The sequence below is a fragment of the Heterodontus francisci genome, chromosome 26 (assembly GCF_036365525.1).
Source record: "Heterodontus francisci isolate sHetFra1 chromosome 26, sHetFra1.hap1, whole genome shotgun sequence".
Classification (NCBI taxonomy): domain Eukaryota; kingdom Metazoa; phylum Chordata; class Chondrichthyes; order Heterodontiformes; family Heterodontidae; genus Heterodontus; species Heterodontus francisci.
In genome coordinates, this window is record NC_090396.1 from 69,545,251 (window position 1) to 69,566,565 (window position 21,315).

The 21,315-nt window shown below is 42.4% G+C and overlaps 1 protein-coding gene across 6 annotated transcripts in view; it reads left to right on the plus strand.

Annotated features, from left to right (window-relative positions):
* Positions 1-21,315, plus strand: part of cep112 (centrosomal protein 112) — a 669,222-nt gene that overhangs the window by 589,663 nt on the left and 58,244 nt on the right. For 5 of the 6 annotated variants that reach the window (XM_068058505.1, XM_068058504.1, XM_068058503.1 and 2 more), the window contains one exon: positions 6,233-6,382. The exons of the other annotated variant lie outside the window; for it this stretch is intronic. In XM_068058505.1, the coding sequence (XP_067914606.1) occupies positions 6,233-6,382 (150 nt within the window). The remainder of the gene's footprint in view (positions 1-6,232; positions 6,383-21,315) is intronic. 6 annotated transcript variants of the gene reach the window in all.

Genomic DNA, 21,315 nt, shown 5'->3' on the forward strand with positions numbered 1-21,315 from the left:
AGGAGCAAGCTTTTGAATTTGACTGTGACCTGCCTGGAGACTAGAGAAAAAGGCGTATCTCTGTAAAGGAATCCTGCATCTCTTGGAAAGAAATCCTGCATTCGAAAGATGTCAGATTCCTATTGCCTCTTGTCTTTGAAGAATTCCTGCATCCACTGTGGTTCCTGTTGCCTCCTGTGTTTTGGGAATCCCTGGAACCTGCAGAAAGCTTCTACTGCTAGACTGCTGCTGACCTAAGCAGATCGGTTGCTGCACCCCGCTGAAAGACATGTGTGATGCCTGCTGCAGACAAATAGCCTTGAATGCCTACCCATCACAGACTGTTCATCAACCTCTCCTGGAGAGATTTTGAGTGGTATCTGACCATTCGACTCTGGGACACCTCATGATACCAAAAACATCCTACCAGAACGTGATAACCTCAATCATTTTATTTTTTCCTGTTTCCTGAGAAACAGCTGTAAGCCAAAAAATCCTTTTCCCCTGTTTACTGGTTTTTTTGAATGTATATGTGTGTGTCCATGAGGGCTAAGGAACTAAGGTGCTTTTCATGTATATATAGATTTATCTCATTCGTAGTTAAGACTTTTTTTTCTAATAACGAGTTAATGTTGTTGTTATTTAAAGAAACCAGGTTTGGTGTGCTTTATTCTGGAGACAAATAAGAGTGTTTAATTTGGCTGTTCTTTGGTAGGCGGAAAACTTTCTTGAAATGCTGTGACCTGTGGAGTAGTGGAACTGAATTAACAGTGCATTACTCCTGCCTTGGTCGTAACACTTGCCATGACAAAGGTAAATGAGCCATCAGAAGACTGCTATTAACATCTTGCCTACTTAAGGGCTAGAAATTTTTTCTATTCTTTCATGGGATGTGAGTGGCGCGGGCACAGCTAGCACTTGTTGCCCATCGCTAATTGCCCTTGAGAAAGTAGTGGTGAGCTGCCTTCTTGAACCCTGCAGTTCATTTGATGCAGGTATACACACAGTGCTGTTAGGGAAAGAGTTTCAGGATTTTGATCCAGCGACAGTGAAGGAATGGCGATCTATTTCCAAGTCAGGATGGTGTGTGACTTGTAAGGGAACTTGCAAGTGGTGGTGTTCCCATGCATCTGCTGTCTTTGTCCTTCTAGATGGAAGAGGTCGCAGGTTTGGAAGGTGTTGTCATGAGGCATGGTGAGTTGCTGCGGTGCATCTTGTACGTGGTACACACTGCTGCCACTGTGCAACGATGGTGAATGTTTGAGGTGGTGGATGAGGTGCCGATCAAGCGGGCTGCTTTGTCCTGGATGGTTCCGAGCTTCCTGAGTGTTGTTGGAGCTGCACTAAACCAGGCAAGTGGAGAGTATTCCATCACAACAGGGAGGCGGTGGTGTAGTGGTAATGTCAACTAGACTAGTAACCCAGAGCCCCAGGTTAATGCTCTGGGGACATGGGTTCGAATCCCACCACGGCAGATGGTGGAATTTGAATTCAGTTAATAAAAATCTGGAATTAAGAAACTAATCTAGTGATCATGAAACCACTGCCTATTGTTGTAAAAACCCATCTGGTTCACTAATGTCCTTTAGGGAAGGAAATCTGCCATCCTTACCTGTTCTGGCCTACATGTGACTCCAGACCCGCAGCAATGTGGTTGACTCTTAAATGCCCTCGGAAATGGCCTAGCAAGCCACTCAGTTGTATCAAACCACTACAAAGTCTAAGAAAAGGAATGAAACTGGACAGACCATCCGGCCTAGGCACTGGAAATGACAACGGCAAACCCAGCCCTGTCGACCCTGCAAAGTCCTCCTTACTAACATCTAGGTGCTTGTGCCAAAATTGGGAGAGCTGTCCCACAGACTAGTCAAGCAACAGCCTGACATAGTCATACTCACAGAATCATACCTTACAATGTCCCAGACACCATCATCACCATCTCTGGGTATGTCCTGTCACACCGGCAGGACAGACCAACCAGAGGTGGTGGATATAGTCAGGAGGTAGTTGCCCTGGGAGTCCTCAACATTGACTCCAGACTCCAGACCCCAGACCCCATGAAGTCTCATGGCATCAGGTCAAACATGGGCAAGGATGCTGATTACCACCTCACACCAACCCACGCACCCACCCCCCCCCCCCCCCCCCACCCCCCCAGCCTCGGCTGATGAATCAGTGCTTCTCCATGTTGAACACCAATTGAGGTGTTCTGACCGACACTGCTGACCGAGCTGGCTGAGTACTAAAGGACATAGCTGCTACACTGGATCTGCGACAGGTGGTGAGGGAACCAACAAGAGGAAAAACCTACTTGACCTCGCCCTCACCAATCTACCTGTCACAGATGCATCTGTCCATGACAGTATTGGTAGGAGTGACCACTGCACAGTCCTTGTGGAGACGAAGTCCCATCTTCACACTGAGGATGCCCACCATCGTGTTGTGTGGCACTACCACCGCCAAATAGGATAGATTTTGAACAGATCTAACAATTCAGAACTGGGCATCCATGAGGCGCTGTGGGCCATCAGCAGCAGCAGAATTGTATTCAACCACAATTTGTAACTCATGGCCCGGCATATCCCCCACTCTACCGTTACCATCAAGCTGGAGGACCAACCCTGGTTCAAGTGAAGAGTGCAGCAGGGCGTGCCAGGAGCAGCACCAGGCATTCTTAAAAATGTAGTGTCAGACCTGATGAAGCTGCAGCACAGGACTACTTGCGTGCCAAACAGCGGAAGCAGCATGCAATAGACAGAGCTAAGCAATCCCACAACCAACGGATCAGATCTAAGCTCTTCAGTCCTGCCACATCCAGTCTTGAATTGTGGTGGACAATTAAAGAACTGACAGGAGGAGGAGGCTTTATAAACATCCCCATTCTCAACAATGGGAGAGCCCAGCACAACAATGCAAAAGACAAGGCTGAAGCATTCGCAGCCATCTTCAACCAGAGGTGCCAAGTGGATGATCTATCTCAGCCTCCTCCTGAGGTCCCCAGTATCACAGATGCTAGTCTTCAGTCAATCCAATTCACTCCACGTGATATCAAGAAATGGCTAAAGGCACTGGATACTGCAAAGGCTTTGGACCCTGACAACATTCCGGCAATAGTACTGAAGAAGACTTGTGCTCCAGAACTAGCCGCGCCCCTAGCCAAGCTCTTCCAGTACAGCTACAATACTGGCATCTTCCCGGCAATGTGGAAAATTGCCCAAGTATGTCCTGTACACAAAAAGCAGGACAAAAAGTGAATACATCCCCTGACCCAGATGAGATGTATCCCAGGCTGTTATGTGAGGCAAGGGAGGAGATTGTAGGGGCTCTGACACAAATTTTCAAATCCTCGCTGGCCACAGGAGAGATAACAGAGGATTGGAGGACAGCGAATGTGGTACCATTATTTAAGAAGGGTAGCAGGGATAAACCAGGTAATTACAGGCCGGTGAGTCCAACATCAGTGGTTGGAAAAAACTCTGAGGGACAGCATTAATCTCCACTTGGAGAGGCAGGGATTAATCAGGGATTGTCAACATGGCTTTGTCAGGGAGAGATCGTGTCTAACTAACTTGATTGAATTTTTTGAGGCGGTGATGAAATGTGTAGATGAGGGTAAAGCAGTTGATGTAGTCTATATGGACTTCATTGGACATGATAAGGTCCCGCATGGGAGATTGGTTAAGAAGGTAAGAGCCCATGGGATCCAGGGCAATTTGGCATTGGATCCAAAATTGGCTTAGTGGCAGGAGGCAGAGGGTGATGGTCGAGGGCTGTTTTTGCGAGTGGAAGCCTGTGACCAGTGGTGTACCGCAGGGATCGGTGCTCGGACCCTTGCTGTTTGTAGTGTACATTAATGAATTAGATGTGAATATAGGAGATATGATCAGTAAGTTCACAGATGACATGAAAATTGATGGTGTCATAAATAGTGAGGAGGAAAGCCTTAGATTACAGGACGATATAGATGGGCTTGTAAGGTGGGCGGAGCAGTGGCAAATGGAATTTAATCCACACAACACAATGAAGGGTATCCTCAGTGTGAAGACAGGACTCCGTTTTCACAAGGATTGTGTGGTGGTCACTCCTACCAATACTGTCATGGACAGATGCACCTGCAACAGGTAGATTCATGAGGACAAAGTCTAGTAGGTTTTTTCCCTCTTGTTGGTTCCTTTGCCACCCGCTGCAGGCTCAGTCTGGCATATATGTCCTTCAGGCCTTGGCCCACTCTGTCAGTAGTGGTGCTACCGAGCCCCTCTTGGCGATGGACTTTGAAGACCCCACCCAGAGTACATTTTGTGCCCTTGCCACCCTCGGTGCTTCTTCCATGTGGAGGAGTACTGATTCAGTCAGCAGGATATTTCCTTGCCCATGTTTGACCTGATACCATGAGACTTCAATGTTGAGGACTTCCACGGCAACTCCCTCTTGACTATATACCACTGCGCTGCCACCTCTGATGGGTCTGACCTGCCAGTGGAATGGTGATGATAGTCTGGGACATTGGTTGGAAGGTATGTTTCCCTGACTATGACTGTCAGGCGGTTGCTTGGGGTAGCTCTCCCAATTTTGGCACAAGCCTCCAGATGTTAGTAAGAAGACTTTGCAGGGTTGACAGGGCTGGGTTTGCCATTATCCTTTCTGGTGCCAGGTGTTCAGTACCACTTTTGTTTTTTGATTTTTGTGTAGCGGTTTTGTGCAACTGAGTGGCTTGCAAGGCCATTTCAGAGGTCAGTTAAGAGTCAACCACATTGCTGTGGGTCTGGAGTCACATGCAGTCCATACCATGTAAGGTAAGGATGGCAGATTTCCTTCCCTGAAGGACATTAATGAACCAGATGGGTTTTTACAACAATCAATGGAAGTTTCATGGTCAACTAGCTTGAATTTATTAATTAATTGAATTTAGATTCCACCAGCTGCCATGGTGGGTTTTGAACCCCTGTCCCCAGAGTATTAGCCAGGGTCTCTAGAATACTAGTCCAATGACATTACCACTATGCCACCATCTCTCTTTGATGTTAGTACCTTAACTGTCTGACCATTGAGAAGAATCTGTTTAAGTAATTGAGCCTGATTAAGAAATCATCTTAACGTTTGATTTGAGTCTACAAATGAAAGACCTATTGTCCTTTCAGGGATTACTACTTTCATTTAGAACAAGTTACAGTATCCTGCTGACTTGCGTATCAAACAACTTGTCGACTGTCATGTAGACAGCTGGTCTCTCTAGAAATTGTGGATATTTTCTGGATCATTTTATGTATTGGCCACTCTCCCAATCACAAAGTCAAAAGAAAACAGCTAATTGTAGCTATTATTGATTTGTTTTTATTTGCATGTCTCTGTCTATCTGAAGTTGCAGAAAAAGGTATAATGCAGTAATTGGCCCAATTGAGCACATGACGAAATTCTGCTTCCATTATAGAAGAATCCCAAATTATAAAGTTGGCAGTCTCTACCCAGTTTTTAGTTGGTGCAACACAAAATTATTCATAATTTGGCACAAATTAGTTCTAAATTAGTACTCTTGCTCAGAGAGAGAGGCTTCAAAAATTGTTAGTATGGGAAATGGTGCACTTTCAAACAAAGTAAAGGGAGTTTTACTCTTCATCAATACCTAACCTGGGACTGCTTGTTGCTGACACAGCACTAACCCTCTCTGAGATGAGCACAAAGGGAAAAACATACACTGGTGCTATCTAATGGAGTTGGGTTTAAGGCCTGTTGCTCGGTCATTAAATAGATAGGGTTACGCCACTGTAAAAATAGTGCAGAAACTTGATACAAGTGTGTTAAACAGTCATGCAACAACATTGCTGAGAGTAATTTCTAGCCTTTTATCCTTATGATTTTCAGATATGCTATAATTTTATTATATGATGAGGCTAACTAATTCCTCCTTAAACCAAAGCAAGTGAAAGTAATAGTATTTATTTATCATGGTGCTGTATGAATATCCACAGCATTTTGTGCTAACTTAATACATGCCATACCTGTTGATCTAGAATATTAAGGAATGCCGCAGACAAACAAAAATGTAGCAACATGCTTGTTTTCAACTGCTGTACCTCAGACAAAATTCCATGACAATTAAATATCCTGAGAAAGTTTGCATCTCCTCTGCATTTGGCACCTGATAAATACAGTTTCAAATATTTCACAGCTATTATCACGCTTCAAAGCATTTTCAAACCTAAGCAAATAGTCATGTTTAAGCAACTAGGATTTTCAGTTATTGTTTTCTTTTCAGACTGTAGCTGAACTTCAGACTACTATTACATCTTTAAGGGAAGAGAACAGCCGACAGCAGCTGGCTGCAGAGAGACAGCTCCAAGAAGCTGTGGGACGATTTGAAGATGAGAAGAGGCTGTTGATTAGAGATAATGATAGAGGTATCAAGGTAATCAAAGGGATTTTTAACACCCTTGTGTTCCTCTTGTATTGCAAATATTGATGGGAGTACCAGCTTATCTGATTGTTGTGGTATTGGAGCGTAACAACATTTGTACATCCAGCCAGGCAGATAGAACTTCACAGGGTCAGCTAGCTTTGTCGTGAGACTCTCTCAAATATTATTTACCTCTGTCTTCTTTTGGTTCTCAGTTCAGGAGTAACTTAGGCTGCCAATGACTTGTCCTCAATTGCTCAAAGTCCCGCCAACAGTGTATCCAAAGGGTTGACTTTGATTGCTCCTTTTCATCTGCAAACTACCTAGGCAGGGTCAGCTTCCACATACATGCCAATGTCACCTAACTCTACCTCACTGCCTCCTTCATTGACCCAAAGATTGTTGACACATTTTGAAACCAAATGCCAAAAACTGCAGATGTTGCAAATCTGAAACAAAAACACAAAATGCTGGAAAGATCAGCAGATCAGTTAGTATCTGTAGAGAGAGATGAGTACAGGTGACTTAATATTCCAAGTATAGACCCTTCAAGTAGAACTGGACACATTCTCAAATTGCCTGTCTGATATCAAGATCTAGATGGACCAACATGTCCTCCATCAGAATATTGGCAAGCCCAAGGCCAGTCTCTTTTACATGGAAATTATAGCACAGAAACTGACCATTGGGTCCCAACCAGTCCGCCATAACATGGTGGAATAGGCTGTAAAAATGACAGATGAATTTACTTTCAATGGGCAGTGTACATTTTGATTTAAAAAGAATGACTTTGAGGGAAAGCTGCAACAAGCATTAGTCCTAATCCCATGAGTCTGACCTCTTCCCTATCCTCCAACCACCTGTCTAACTTATTCTTAAAAGTTTACATAATCTTGGCTTCAATCACAAACCCTACTAGTGCATGCCACAGCCTTACAACCCTCTGTAAAAACAAAATTTTCCTGCTATTTGTTCTAAATCTCTTACATTTAATCTTACATATATGTCCCCTCATTTTAGACCTTTCATGCATTATTTACTCTGTCCCATCCCTTCATAATCGTAAACACCTCATCAAATCATTGTATTATCTCCTCTATGCCAATGAAAACATTCCCAATTTTTCAAGTCTTTCTATTTGTTTTTCCTCATGCCAGGCAACATTCTAGTAAATCTGTACCCTCTCAATTGCCACAACAAAGTAAATAAAGAAAGAACAGGAGGAACAAAGAAAGAGTAATGAGATAACATCCACCTAAGAAGTCAAATGGGACCTTGATTTAACGTCTCATCAAATTTTTCGACATTGAGGCACTCATTCAGTAGTGCACTAGACTGTCAGTCACTCAAGTGAAACTTGTACCCAACCTATTAACTCAGAGGCAAGCGTGCAACCACTGAGCCAAGGCTGTGGTTGTGGTCAAGTCATGTCAAAACATTAATAGATCAAGCTGAATGATGGAGTTTAAAGTCAGACTTGCTTTCAGACCATTTTCACCACTGACTAGAGTTGTCTCAATGTTAGACGCATTGCTAGCAGAGTGAACCTCAGTGTCACAATGACCCTAGTGTCTGCAACACAAGTTTGAGTCTGGAATCGAATTCTATTCTGTGCACATTTCTTTATGAAAGTTGCAGGAGAAATAGGATATAAATGTGTCCCTATCTACCACAGCTAGGTAGCTAGCTGAGAACACAACTCCCCATGTGGTATATAAGTTAAGTGTCTCAGGCCTAAACCCATGATGATTACCGAAGACTCAGATAGTTGACAAATTTCCCGGCTTCTTGTTTGGGGAACCCCCTGCAAGTATTGACACCTACTAATTTCCAAAAGGCAGTGTCAACAACCCCCTAAGAAAAATAAAACTATTTGTGTAGAATCTATGTAGTAGTTATACAGTAATAAATAAACGATTAGTAAATAAACAAGCACAAAGAAATCTAGAATATGAGTTCTTGAGATACTGTTCTTAAATCACATGGTTTGCATGCCTGCAGACGAAGAGAAATCGAATGACCTTCACATGGATCCTGAGGCCTCAGTTTGAAACGTTAACTCTGTTTCTCTCTCCATGGATGCTGCCAGACCTGCTGAGCATTTCCAGCATTAGCTGTTTTTATCCTAGTTTGAAAACCTTGGGGCTGATTTTCATCTAAGGGTGTAAGTCAGTGCTAAATAGTTAAGAACTGTTGGAAATCTCACCTGAAAGGTCAAGAACTAATAGTTAATTATTAATAATAATTATTCACAGTACCAGATTAAGATTCAGACAGATCTAGAAAGCGCAGTTGTGGTGGGAGAAGGAAATTCAAATGCAACTCAATTAACGAGCATGTCACATTAGGGAGAGAAAAATTCAGGAATGCACATAAGGCTACTTTTACAACGGGTATAAGTACAGAGGATTAAGAATTGTCAGGCAAAAATGAAGGGAAAGCAAACCCTACATGCAGCTATAAGTGAGCAGACAAATCATTGACCAGCCCAGCACCAGATTCTGTGATGATTGCAAGAAGGGATGTTCTGTGTGCATTGCATGGAACCATCCCATAGCTCAGCATTGCACTTTGCCTGCAAGGAGGTGTTGGCAATCATCTGATCATCGGTGGCCCTGCCTGTATTAGGCAAAGATTATCCAAACCCTGAGAAGATTGATTCCTATGTCATGACATGTAGGTGTTTTAGGAGCTGCAGAAATAGTTGGTGGTATCATGTTGGATATGAACAATCAGCCTACACTGGCTGTGGCAGTAACAGGTAAAGCAAGGTATACTGTGTTTGGGGTGTTTCTGATAAAGCATCCAGCATAACAATTAATCGGGCACTCACTTATTTTAGTGACACCATCATGTTTTTGACTGCACAGCTTCCTTTGGAAAAAGAAGCCTCCACCAGCACTTCATCTGCCAGAGAAAGTTAATCTGTCTAGTGATGCAGGTGCCAGTGGGAAATTTGAAGAGCAGCTCATTTGGCAGCTTGACCTGCCGAGCATCCCTCCGGAGATCGATCTCCTCTTCCAAACACATCAGCTTGAATTCCCATAGGAAAACCCATTGCTACCAGTAATAGCATTGGAGCCAATTACTAATACCAACTACTGGAACAAAGGCTTCGAGTCTTAAACAGGAAAAAAGCCGAAAATAGCCTAGAAATGCTTAAACACTTCCCTTACCATTTGCAACCTTTATGGAGGACTGGTTGGGCCCCAATGGTCAGTTTCTGTGCTATAATTTCATGTATAATTAGGATGTTATTATCGTATGTAGTGAGTGGTAATCTACACAATTAAACAAGAATTAAAGAAAGACAGAACTTGCATTTCTTTAGCCCTTTTCACAACGTCAGGATGTCCCAAAGCGCTTTATAGCCAATTAAGTATTTTTGAGCTATTGTAATGTAGGAAATGCAGTAGTCAAGTTGTGCACAGCAAGCTCTCACACAGGAAAGAGAGAATGAACGGAGAGAGTGCTACCCACTGAGCCACAGCTGACACCTAACTTAATTAGTCTGTCATAATATCAACTACAACATAAAATTTAATTTCAGAACAAGTTTTCAGGCTCCCTTTCTAGCTCACTGGTTAATATACCTATGCAGGGTGTTACTGAGCCAGAAACCAGGAAGGTACCAGGTTTAATCCCCAGCACAATCAGCTGATCTCAACACGGTAGCACAACTACTGCAATTGGCCTCAGTGCTTCTTAATGAGGGAGAGAGGGGGGAAGGTGCCCCGCATAGTTAATTAGACTGCCCATCATTTACTTACTGGCCTCAAGAATGAATAACCACTTGAAGACTACTCCAGAGAGTTGTCAGCACTTGTGAGAACTATACTTCAGTATCTTGAGGAGATGGTAGGAGAAAATTGGGGTAAATTATTAGAAACATTTTGAAATCATGCGCTGGAGATCCATTGGATGTTAGATAGAGACAGAAAGGAAGCCTCGTCAGAGAAAGGCTGATGTATGTGGAAGCCCTGTATTTGAGATCCTAAACTATTATTATGCATACAAATCTAAATCCAAAACATTTATTGGCAAGAAGGTTAGTGACTACTGAGCATTCAATGATTCGTTATTATTTTGTAATATAGCTGAAGGCAAATGAATATTCCTTTTACCTATAGTCATTTATAGTGACTATAAATCTTTGTGAGGTGGGAGAGATCAAAAGCTCAACCAACATACTATTACACTTCAAGCATTTCAAATCTCCTTGAAGCCAATCTGACAGGAGATTACTCCAGTGCAAGTGTTACGACCGAGGTGGGAGGAGTGCACTGTTTATTCTGGTCCTACTTCTCCACTGGTCACAACATATTATTTTAAATTTTTCCACTTATCAATACGGTCAATCATATACTCTATTTTTCCCAGAATAACACACTAACCAGGTTTCTTTATTGAACAGCAAAACTATCAGTTTATTATAAAACAAGTCTTAAATAGTAATGAAGTAAAACATAAACGCATAGATCGAAATTTTAAAGTTCCCTTTTTTTTTACCTCAGTTCCTTCACACTCACACACACTCATATACACCGGTTAACCAGAAAAAAAGGGATTTTTATGAATTCAGAGCTCTGTTACAGGCAAAAAAACTTGGGCAGATTACTTACTTGTTTTTGAAGAAAACAGCAGATGAGATACGTTGTTCCAAATCTGGCATACAGTCTAACTTCTGAGTACACGTAGACAGGTCACTGAGATCTTTTAGAACAGTTCTTTCCAGGCAGTGTTGTAAAGTAATTTAGCAGACTTTCTTCAAATACAGGAAACAAGATGAATTGACACAGTGGACTTCTCAGGGTCCTTCAGAGATACTGGAAAGCAAGCTGGGTTGTGGTCTTCCCACCTTTTTACACTTCTTCAGCAGACTTGACTTTATCGGCTGCTCACTCCAGAAGGTAAAACACACACACTGACTGCTCCAACCAAAAAGCCTGCGCATTTTCTGCCCATCCCAGGTGTGCTATGCTGCTGCTGGGCTTGTCCAATCAAGAGATGCTTGTCACTTCTCTGCCCCTGTTACCAGGGTTTCTGCTCTATCTTAAACTTGAGTCATGTGACAACCAGTAACATTGTTGCCAATCCAGTTGCTTCAGTACACTCTTGGAAAAAAGCTGGTCCAGCATTTATTCAGTTTAATTATAAATTCCTTTAAAAATATTTTAACAAAAACAGAATCACTTTCAGAACACAAGATAGTCAAAATATGTCCAACAATGTGACAGTAACTCCTGTTCCTGATGAGAAGAAATGACTCTCTGTACATATTAATAAAGGACTCCTAGAAGGTGTTCTCTGGGACAAATGGGAGATAAATTGTGTTTGTTCTGTTAATCGAGCTTAGAATACTGTGAAAAATATGAATGGTTCTATGCTGCCTACCACAGTTTATCTCTCCACTGTGGCTGTGCTGCTCCGAATTAATTAACCCGCTTTCTGGCAAACATTTCTCCGTGGTAGCTCTTATAATAGCACAGAGTTGCAAAGATTTATTTGATTTTTGCTATTGTTTGTTTGATCAAGTTAAATCATTTTTAATTGGTTGTATTTTGAAAAAGTGTCTCAGTTTTAAAAAATGAATTGATTGCAGATTGGAAAGGAACAAAGCTCCACCTCAGTGGCATCCAGAAGGAATGTTATTGCACCCTTCGAGACTTGCAGTAATATTTTTGCAGCAAACTGAGAAAGACATGAGCCAATTCCAAATTCACTTGATATAAATGTCTGTGGAAGGGTTTTGGTGGTCGTGCATATTCAGACAACATTACACAGTGGCAGGGAATGGTGGGATGCAATTTTGATTCCCCACCCCACCTAATTTCCAATTTGAACCATATTACTTTGCGGGGGGGTGGGGGGGTGGGGTGGGGTGGGGGTGCGGGTAGCAAGAGGTGCAAGGAGAGGGAATGTTTTGTTGGGTGGGTTCAATGCATCCCTGCTGCTGCCAGCATAGGTTGGCATATGATGTTGGTCAAGGAACTTGCTGCCAGCTCACACACTTGTGTGCATGAGATATATGAATGGGGGAATGGGGAAACCAACAGGAGGAGAGAAATGGGTTTTTAAAAAGCATTCTTCTCAAAATAAATGGCCTCAATATTTGTGGTAGGGTGAGGGGTTTGGAAAGTGGGCATATGCATCAACAGCTGGGGAACCTGGAAATGCCAGGCATGCAGAGGGCCTTCTGAAATTAATGACAGGAACTCACTAGAATTTTGGTTTACTGTTTCCCGCCCAGCAGCCAGTTTGAAGGCTAGTCACCTGTGCAGCAGAAAAGTCTGCAGCAGAAGTCCACACCTGGGGCTTACTGAGGCAGTCCTCAGCGATTGGAGAAGATTGGGGGTTGGTGAGGAGGATAGGCTCACTGCACAGCAGGGGAAGGAGGAGGGAGAAATCAGGGGCACAGTATGAAGATCGTGGGGATCTGAAGATCATGGTGGGGGAGAGGGATTGGGAGAGATCCGAAGATTGAGTGAAGGCGATTGCAGAGGGGAAGAGAGCACCACGGAGATCAGGGAGGAAGAGATCGCAGGGTGGGAGAGATCGCGAGGAGGCAGTATTCTTGGGAGGAAACCAGATCAGGAGAGATCATGTGAGGAAGTGGTGTCAGGGAAGAAGAAATCACATAGTGGGGGGCTATTGGAATCGGATCACGGGTCGGGAGGCAGATCAAGGCACAAGCAGATCTGGAAAATCACATGCTTACTGAATCCAGCCTCCCTTCAGCTGCTGGGTATCTCGAGACCTAGGAAACATGGCACGCAGCCGTTAAATTCAAAACACTCCCAAAATCTGAGAAATGGAGCCTTACTTAAATATTGTAATGGCTGTCAGCCGTGGCTCCATGGGTAACAGTCTTGCTTCTGAGTCAGAAGGTTGTGGGTTCAAGTCCCCCTCCAGGAATTGAGCATGAAAATCAAGACCAACACACTAGTGCAGTACTGAGGGATGCTGTACTGTCAGAGGTGCTGTCTTTTGATGAGACATTAAACTGAGGCTCTATCCGCCTTCTCAGGTGGATGTAAAAGATCCCATGGCATTATTCGAAGACTAGGGGAGCTATCCTCAGTGTCCTGGTCAATATTTATCCCTCAATTAATTTCACAGAAACAGATTATCTAGTCATTATCATATTGCTGTTTGTGGGAGTTTGCTGTGAGCAAATTAACTGCTGCATTTCAGACATTATAACAGTGACTACACTTCAAAAGTACTTCATTGGATGTGAAGTACTTCGGGATGTCCTGAGGTCATGAAAGGCACCATATAAATGCCAGTTTGTCTTTTATTGACCCACCTGTCTAGAGTGGGTTTCTCAACCAATCCCAAACCTGTCGTGGTTAAACCAGTAGTAGCTGTGTTTGCGAAAAGTTGATGTCAGGTTTTAAATTTTTATAAATCAACCCCCCCCCCACCCCCCTCACCCCCGCTCACCCCAAGCACTCTCCCACTTTTCATGGGGGACAGAATTACCCCAATATGTCCAGTATAATTATTATTGTTCTCTTGGTTTTATCTCCACTGTTAAGGTGCATCAAACCATTCTGCACCACCAGCCATATTTGGTTCTTCGTGGGGCCATTCCACTCCATATACTGTGCTCTTAAAAATTTTCATCACATTAGATTATTTTGTTCCTGACTTTTCTGTTGTGTTTTTTTTCTCTTTGATCAATTTGGTCGTTTCTGAAGATGTTAGGTTCTTGCTGGGATACATTTTCGTGGGCACCAAATTATTCAACCACAGGAAGCATCACAACTGAGGCCAATTGTGCTGTCAACCAATATTGGCACACACACTTCCAGCATGAGTTGCTGGACAGTTATCGAGATCAATAAACTCTAAATGATTGTGTTCTTCCCTAGCCCAGGACACTGAGCAGTCATTAATGCCCTGATCACTGCCCTGGGTAAGGTCAGCTAACTTAGCAGAGTCGTTATGATTGTCAATATAATAGTGTCCTGTTTCTGATAACTATCCCTTGATGCCAGCACAGATTGTGAACTGAACCTGGCACCTCCCTGGCCTGTACAGCTCAGCTCTTAATGAATAAGATCACCGAGCTGTCAAAATGACTCTTTCTCTTGGTGCTATTAATTTATCCAGGTTACTGCCTGCTTAGACAGCCAGCTATTCTTCATCCTCAATGCATACTCCAGCCATATCCTTTCTAAGTTGTCTTTTACTTGATTAACAAGCTTTGACTCGTCCAGATATTATAAAAATTCTTGAAGGTACCACTAGCTTTGCCAGTTCTGCACTGACTATTGTTCCCAGCATCTCCCATCAGTTGTCACCTTCTTGCCCAAGTACATCAATGCATGCGTTCACTCCTTCAAACCTTTTTGTGTATCTTCCCATTTCTTCAATCCGACTATGCTATTCTATGTTACAACTTCACAGAAAACTAGGTTTCCAGTTGAGATGCGTTAGAAAACTTCTTGGATTGTATGAAATGCTGCATCACAAAGTGGTAGGTTTGCCCAGGGAATCAGTTCCTGATGTCAGTTGTCCCACCAAGAAAAGTGAAAGTTTTCTTCCCCAAACAATGCAGTGACCTTCGAAAGGATGTAGAGGAGGGTTTACTAGAATGTTGCCGGGGTTGCGGGACCTCAGGTATCATAGAATCATAGATATGATTAGTGGCTGTAAACGTTAGGACTGTTCTCCTTGGAATAGAGAAGTTTAAGAAGTGATCTGATAGAAGTTTTCAAGATGATAGGTTTTGATTGAGTAGATAGTGAAAAACTATTCCCTCTGGCAGCTGGGTCAATAACCAGAGATCATATATTTAAAATCATTGGCAAAAGATCAACAATTTATATTTATATAGCGTCTTTAACATAATAAAACGTCCCAAAGCGCTTCACAGGAGCATTATAAAACAAAGTATGACACCGAGCCACAAAAGGAGATATTACGTCAGACGACCAAAGGCTTGGTCAAAGAAGTAGGTTTTAAAGAGTGTCTGAAAGGAGGAAAGAGAACCAGAGAGGCGGAAAGGTGTAGAGAGGGTATTCCAGGCCTCAGGGCCTAGGTAACAGAAGGCACTGCCACCAATGGTGGAGCGATTAAAATCAGGGATGCTCAAGAGACCAGAATTAGATGAGCACAGATGCCTCAGAGGATTATGGGGCTAGAGGAAATTCTAGAGATAGGGAGGGGCAAAGCTATGGAGGGGTTTAAAATCATTTTTAAATCAAGATGTTGCTTGACCAGGAGCCAATGTAGATCAGTGAGCACAGGGGTGATAGGTGAACAGGACTTGGTGCGAGTTAGGACACAGGTGGCAGGGTTTTGGAAGTCCACAAGTTTACGGAGGATAGGATGTGGGAGACAGGCAGGTGTATTGGAATAGTCAAGTCTAGAGGTAACAAAGGCATGAAGGAGGGTTTCAGCAGCTATTGAGCTGAGGCAGGGGCGAAGTTGGGCAATGTTATGGAGGTAGAAATAGACAGTCTTAGTGATGCTGTGAATATGTGGGTGGAAGCTCATCTTGAGATCAAATATGACACCAAGGTTGAAAACAGCTTGGTTTAGTCTCAGACTGTTGCCAGGGAGAGGGATGGAGTCGGTAGCTAGGGAATGGAGTTTGGAGCTGGTACTGAAAATAATGGCTTTAGTCTACCCAATATTTAATTGGAGGAAATTTCTGCTCATCCAGTACTGGATGTCGGATAAGCAGTTTGATAATTTAGCAACAGTGGAGGAGTCGAGAGAAGTGGTGGTGTCGTCAGCGTACATGTGCTTTCGGATGATGTCACCGAGGGGCAGCATGTATATGAGAAATAAGAGGGAGCCAAGGATAGATCCTTGGGGCTCACCAGAGGTAATGGTGTGGGTGCAGGAAGAGAAGCCATTGCATGTGATACTCTGGCTACAGTTAGGTAGATAAGAATAGAACCAGGTGAGAGCAGCCCCACCCAGCTAGACGATAGTGAAGAGGCATTGGAGGAGGATGGTGTGGTCAACCACATCGCGGTCTACCACACAACCAGATCTAGTCAGAAGATGGGGAGAAATGTTTTCACTGTTGTTGGAATCTGGAATGCTCTACTTGAAAAGGTGGTGGAAGCTGATTCCATAAATAATTTTAAAAGGGAGTTGGACATGTACTTGTGGATAAGGAGCTTACAGAGTTACAGGCAAAGAGCGGGGATGTGGGTAAGCACAACTACATTTAAGAGGCAGCTGGACAGGTACTTGAATGAGCAAGGCATAAAAGGATATGGAATTAATGCAGGCAGGTGGGATTAGTATAGATAGGCATTATGGTCGGCATGGACGCGGTGGGCCGAAGGGCCTGTTTGTATGCTATACGACTCTATGACTCTACTCATTCAAAGAGCTAGCACAATCATGATGGACTGAATAGCCTCCTTCTGTACTGTAAGATTCTATGTGCAGGTTCAGTTTGCTGTTAAAAAAGGACTGATTTCCTGATAATTCATTGAGTAAATGCAATGCTGGTGTGACACAGTTTTTCAAACCAGGATGGCCCACAGTTTAATCCTAGCAGAGGTGGCAGTAAATGATGTTTAAAATATACACAATAGATTAAGGGTTTGCAGCCTGAGATAATTCTGGAACACTGTGCTCATCACTTTAGAGAAAACCACACCACAAAAATAGTTTTGAGCCTGTCATTTAAGGAAAAGTAACAAAGGCCTAATTGGGAGGTCACAAGTTCTAGCCTGAGGCTTTTTGTCACTCCCACCACAGATGAAAAGAGAAAATGCTGAAAATACACAGTAGGTTCATTAGCATCTGTAAAGAAAAAATGTTTTGGGTGTGACCTTTCAGCAGAACTGAGAACTGAAAGATATTCAACAATTTTAATACAGTTGAGGCGAGAAAGGGAAGGGACAAAAAAAAACAAACAGTAAGGAAGTTAACTCCCATCTTACTTTCCATCTTATCTTACTCCCATCTTGTGTTCTCAGCCTGGCCAGTGGATGGTGCACCATGTGCCGGTGAGGAGTTCCATATCCAGAGGGAGAAATCCACAAATCCTCTGAATTGCTGTTCCGGGATTATACATTCTATTGATGGAAGTAATAATAATCCTTACATTATATATCATATTGCCACATCAAGGTAAATCAGAGTGCTTCACACAATGTAATGGAGCGACTATGATATCGGCAAACCTGGCAGCCACTCTGCTCCAGCAGTGAGATGAATGACCAGTGAATTTGCTGCTTAATGATGTTGATTGAGAGAGGAATATTGGCCAGGACATGAAGGAAGTTACCGACTCTTCAATTAGGATCTTTCATGTTCTGCTAAAGATCCAGAACAGGCACATGGGACCTTGAAGGAATGGTTACTAGGCCCAATGGGAGGAAGCAGAATTTAGTGTGCTCCGTTTCCCCACATTACAATGCGTTGCCCCCAATTCCATTACAGATTCGTTTTTAATTTACCCACCTCTAAATGCAGGCAGTGCCTTCTGGTTCTACTGTTCTGTGCATAATGAAATAGCTTGTCATGGTCTTTATTATCTAGTTCCTTTAGAATCCTAATAACAGGAATCATATAACCTCTCACCCTTCTCTTTTGCACTGCGAATATAACCAATTTACGTAATCTCTCCTCACATTTAAGTCCCTTCATCCCCTTCATAATTCTGGCTGCTGTCATCTGTATCCTCTCAATAACTGCAATATCCTTTGTTGCAAAAGCAAAATACTGTGGATGCTGGAAATCTAAAATAAAAACAGAAAGTGCTGGAAATACTCAGCAGGTCTAACAAAAGGTCATCGACCTGAAACGTTTACTCTGTTTCTCTCTCCACAGATGCTGCCAGACCTGCTAAATATTTCCAGCACTTTCTGTTTTTACACCCTTTCTGTACTGTCGACCAGAATTGTATTATTGTACTATTTTTATTATTGTCACGACCGAGGCAGAAGGAGTGCACTGTTTGTTCTAGTTCCACTTCTCCACGGGTCACAACATATCTTTAAATTTTTTTCCCATTTATCGATACGGTCAATCATAGACTCTATTTTTATCCCAGAATAAAACACACAAACCAGGTTTCTTTAACAAACAACAAAATTATCAGTTTATTATAAAACAAGTCTTAACCAGTAATGAAGTAAAGCATAAACACACAGACTGAAATATTAAAGTTCCCGTTTTACCTTAGCCCCTCACACTCATACCCACACATACACCAGTTAACCAGAAAAATAAAGGGATTATTGTTTTTAGAGCTCTATTACAGACAAAAAAAACACTTGGGCTGAATACTTGCTCATTCTTGAAGAAACAGCGGATGAGATATGTTGTGTTCCAAAACTGGCATACAGTCTGGCCTCCAAGTACACGTAGACGGGTCACTGGCATCTTTTAGAACAGTTCTTTTCAGGCAGCATTGAGAATTAATTTAGCAGGCTTTCCTTCAAAGACAGGAGACGAGATGAGTTGACACAATGGACTTCTCAGAGTCTTTTAGAAAGGTTCTGGAAAGCTGAGCTGGGTTGTGGTCTTCTCTCCTTCCTTGGGAATTCTCTTCTCTCCTTGGAAGTTCTCTCCCTTTTTATACAGTTCAAGCCTAACTCAAAACAATTCAAAAGCGAAACCGACAAAAGGAGGTCAACCTTTTGACCTCCATCAATCTTGACCTGTCACTTCTTTGTAACCAACTTCTCCAAGTGTCTAACGTTCACTGTTTTTTATTGAGCTGGAAGTTGGGTGGTTTCCTGGAAAGGCTTGTTTTCCTCACAAGACCTCTCAGTTTCCCTTTTTAAAAACATTTCCAGGGATTGTTTTTCAAAGTCAAATGGCCTTTACATGACCCCCTTTGACCCCCAAAGTTTAACATTTCTTCAATCTTTCAAAAACGAATCCTCAAAAAATATATTTAACAAAATACAGAGGCACTCTCATAACATTATTTATTATATTATTCAGTATTCTAAGTTCAAATGTACCGATAATTTATCAAGTGCTAGGATTAATTGAAATGATTTAATTAATTGAATTTAAATATCCCAGCTGCCATGGTGGGATTTGAACTCATGTCTCCAGATCATTTGTCCAGGCCTTTAGATTACTGATCCTGTCATATAACCCCTATACTACTGCTCCCTAGAAAAAGCACTAAAATATCCAACTGTTCATAGATATTTTGCATGTTAAGAAAGGAATCAAACATACTGGTTTTGAAGATTTTTTTAGATTAGAGATACAGCACTGAAACAGGCCCTTCGGCCCACCGAGTCTGTGCCGAACATCAACCACCCATTTATACTAATCCTACACTAATCCCATATTCCTACCAAACATCCCCACCTGTCCCTATATTTCCCTACCACCTACCTATACTAGTGACAATTTATAATGGCCAATTAACCTATCAACCTGCAAGTCTTTTGGCTTGTGGGAGGAAACCGGAGCACCCGGAGAAAACCCACGCAGACACAGGGAGAACTTGCAAACTCCACACAGGCAGTACCCGGAATCGAACCCGGGTCGCTGGAGCTGTGAGGCTGCAGTGCTAACCACTGCGCCACTGTGCCGCAGTGAGATATATGTGAGATATATTCACATCTTTTAGAAATAATCAAGCCAGTTTGAGATTGATTGGTGCATCTCCAAAAGTACATTATCTTGCCTTCTTACCTCTAGTCTTTCTGAAACAAACATTTATTTGAGGCAAGTGTATTTGGAGACTGAAACAGCCTGCAGTTAAAAAACAATTATTTCAGGTGATGAACTGTGAATGTTATACTGTTCTTGCTGACTGCATGGGTGGGCTGACTCTCAATGGTGAACCAAACATAAGTGCCAGTGGTAGCTATGTATGTCTCCCATCAGAACCATCCAACTAAACTCCTTCCAAGGATGTTTCAGAAACAATGGCACCCAAAAAGTTATAGTGTAGCCTCTAAAGACTTTATCAGATGGATCCTTGTAAAATAAATGAGATCAGTTGGCTGGAGCCTTGTTTCCAGTTGCTCCTCTTGAGGTCTACTTAGTTTTCTGGGTTTTTTTACACTAAATTAATCTGGTATCAGCTTTAACCCAGGGCATAAACTTGTATCTATTTTGGGGGAGGGGAAATCTGCATGTTTGTTTTGTCCCATTTGCCCCTTTGCAATGAAGTTATTCAGTTATAAGTTGCAACCGTCCTTTAAACAGCTCTATGTTGGTGCTCTGTATCAAAGCTCAGTGATCAGAGAATGAGAGGAAAAAGAAGATGGAGAGCAAACTGGAAGAAGAAATGCACAATTGGCATTTATTACTGTGAGAATAAATATCTGGACAGAAAGTATTTTCAAGCAAACAGAAATGTGATTTCCGGGGAAGATTTAGAAACAAAAACAGCAAGAGGAAAGTTTCTTTTGAAGAACAGGAAATAAAGACAGAAAGTACAATCTAGAATATTTTATATTGGAGCAGTTTTGTTGGGCTTCGGAAAAGCCAGAATCTCAGCTGCTGCAGATTTCCAGCATTTTCTGTTTTCACAGGAGCAATTTGTTCACATATTGCTTTAAACGTTGCTTTTACCCCAATTACACAGGTGGTTGACATCATGCTGTTCAATATCAGTAACAAATCTATTAACACATTTGTACAACATTCCTCCGTCCAGTTAGGGCTATAGCCTTCGTTAAAATAACAGATTTTGTGTAGAAATTGTCAATGTATTAATTACTGATACTGCACAGCATGAATTCAACCCAGAGTAAACTATACAGATTTTAATCTCTCCAGTATAAAGCTTATCCAGTGTTAGATTCCAATAAGGCCTCACTGTTGAATATCGGTTTATACTGAAATAAAGGTAGCTGACATCCTTTTCTTAGCACAACTCGGATATGACAATTTGATCATACTTGCTTTTACCTGCAGCCTTGCATTTGGAGTCATAGGGTCATTTACGGCACAGAAGGAGGCCATTTGCTCCATCGAGTCCATGC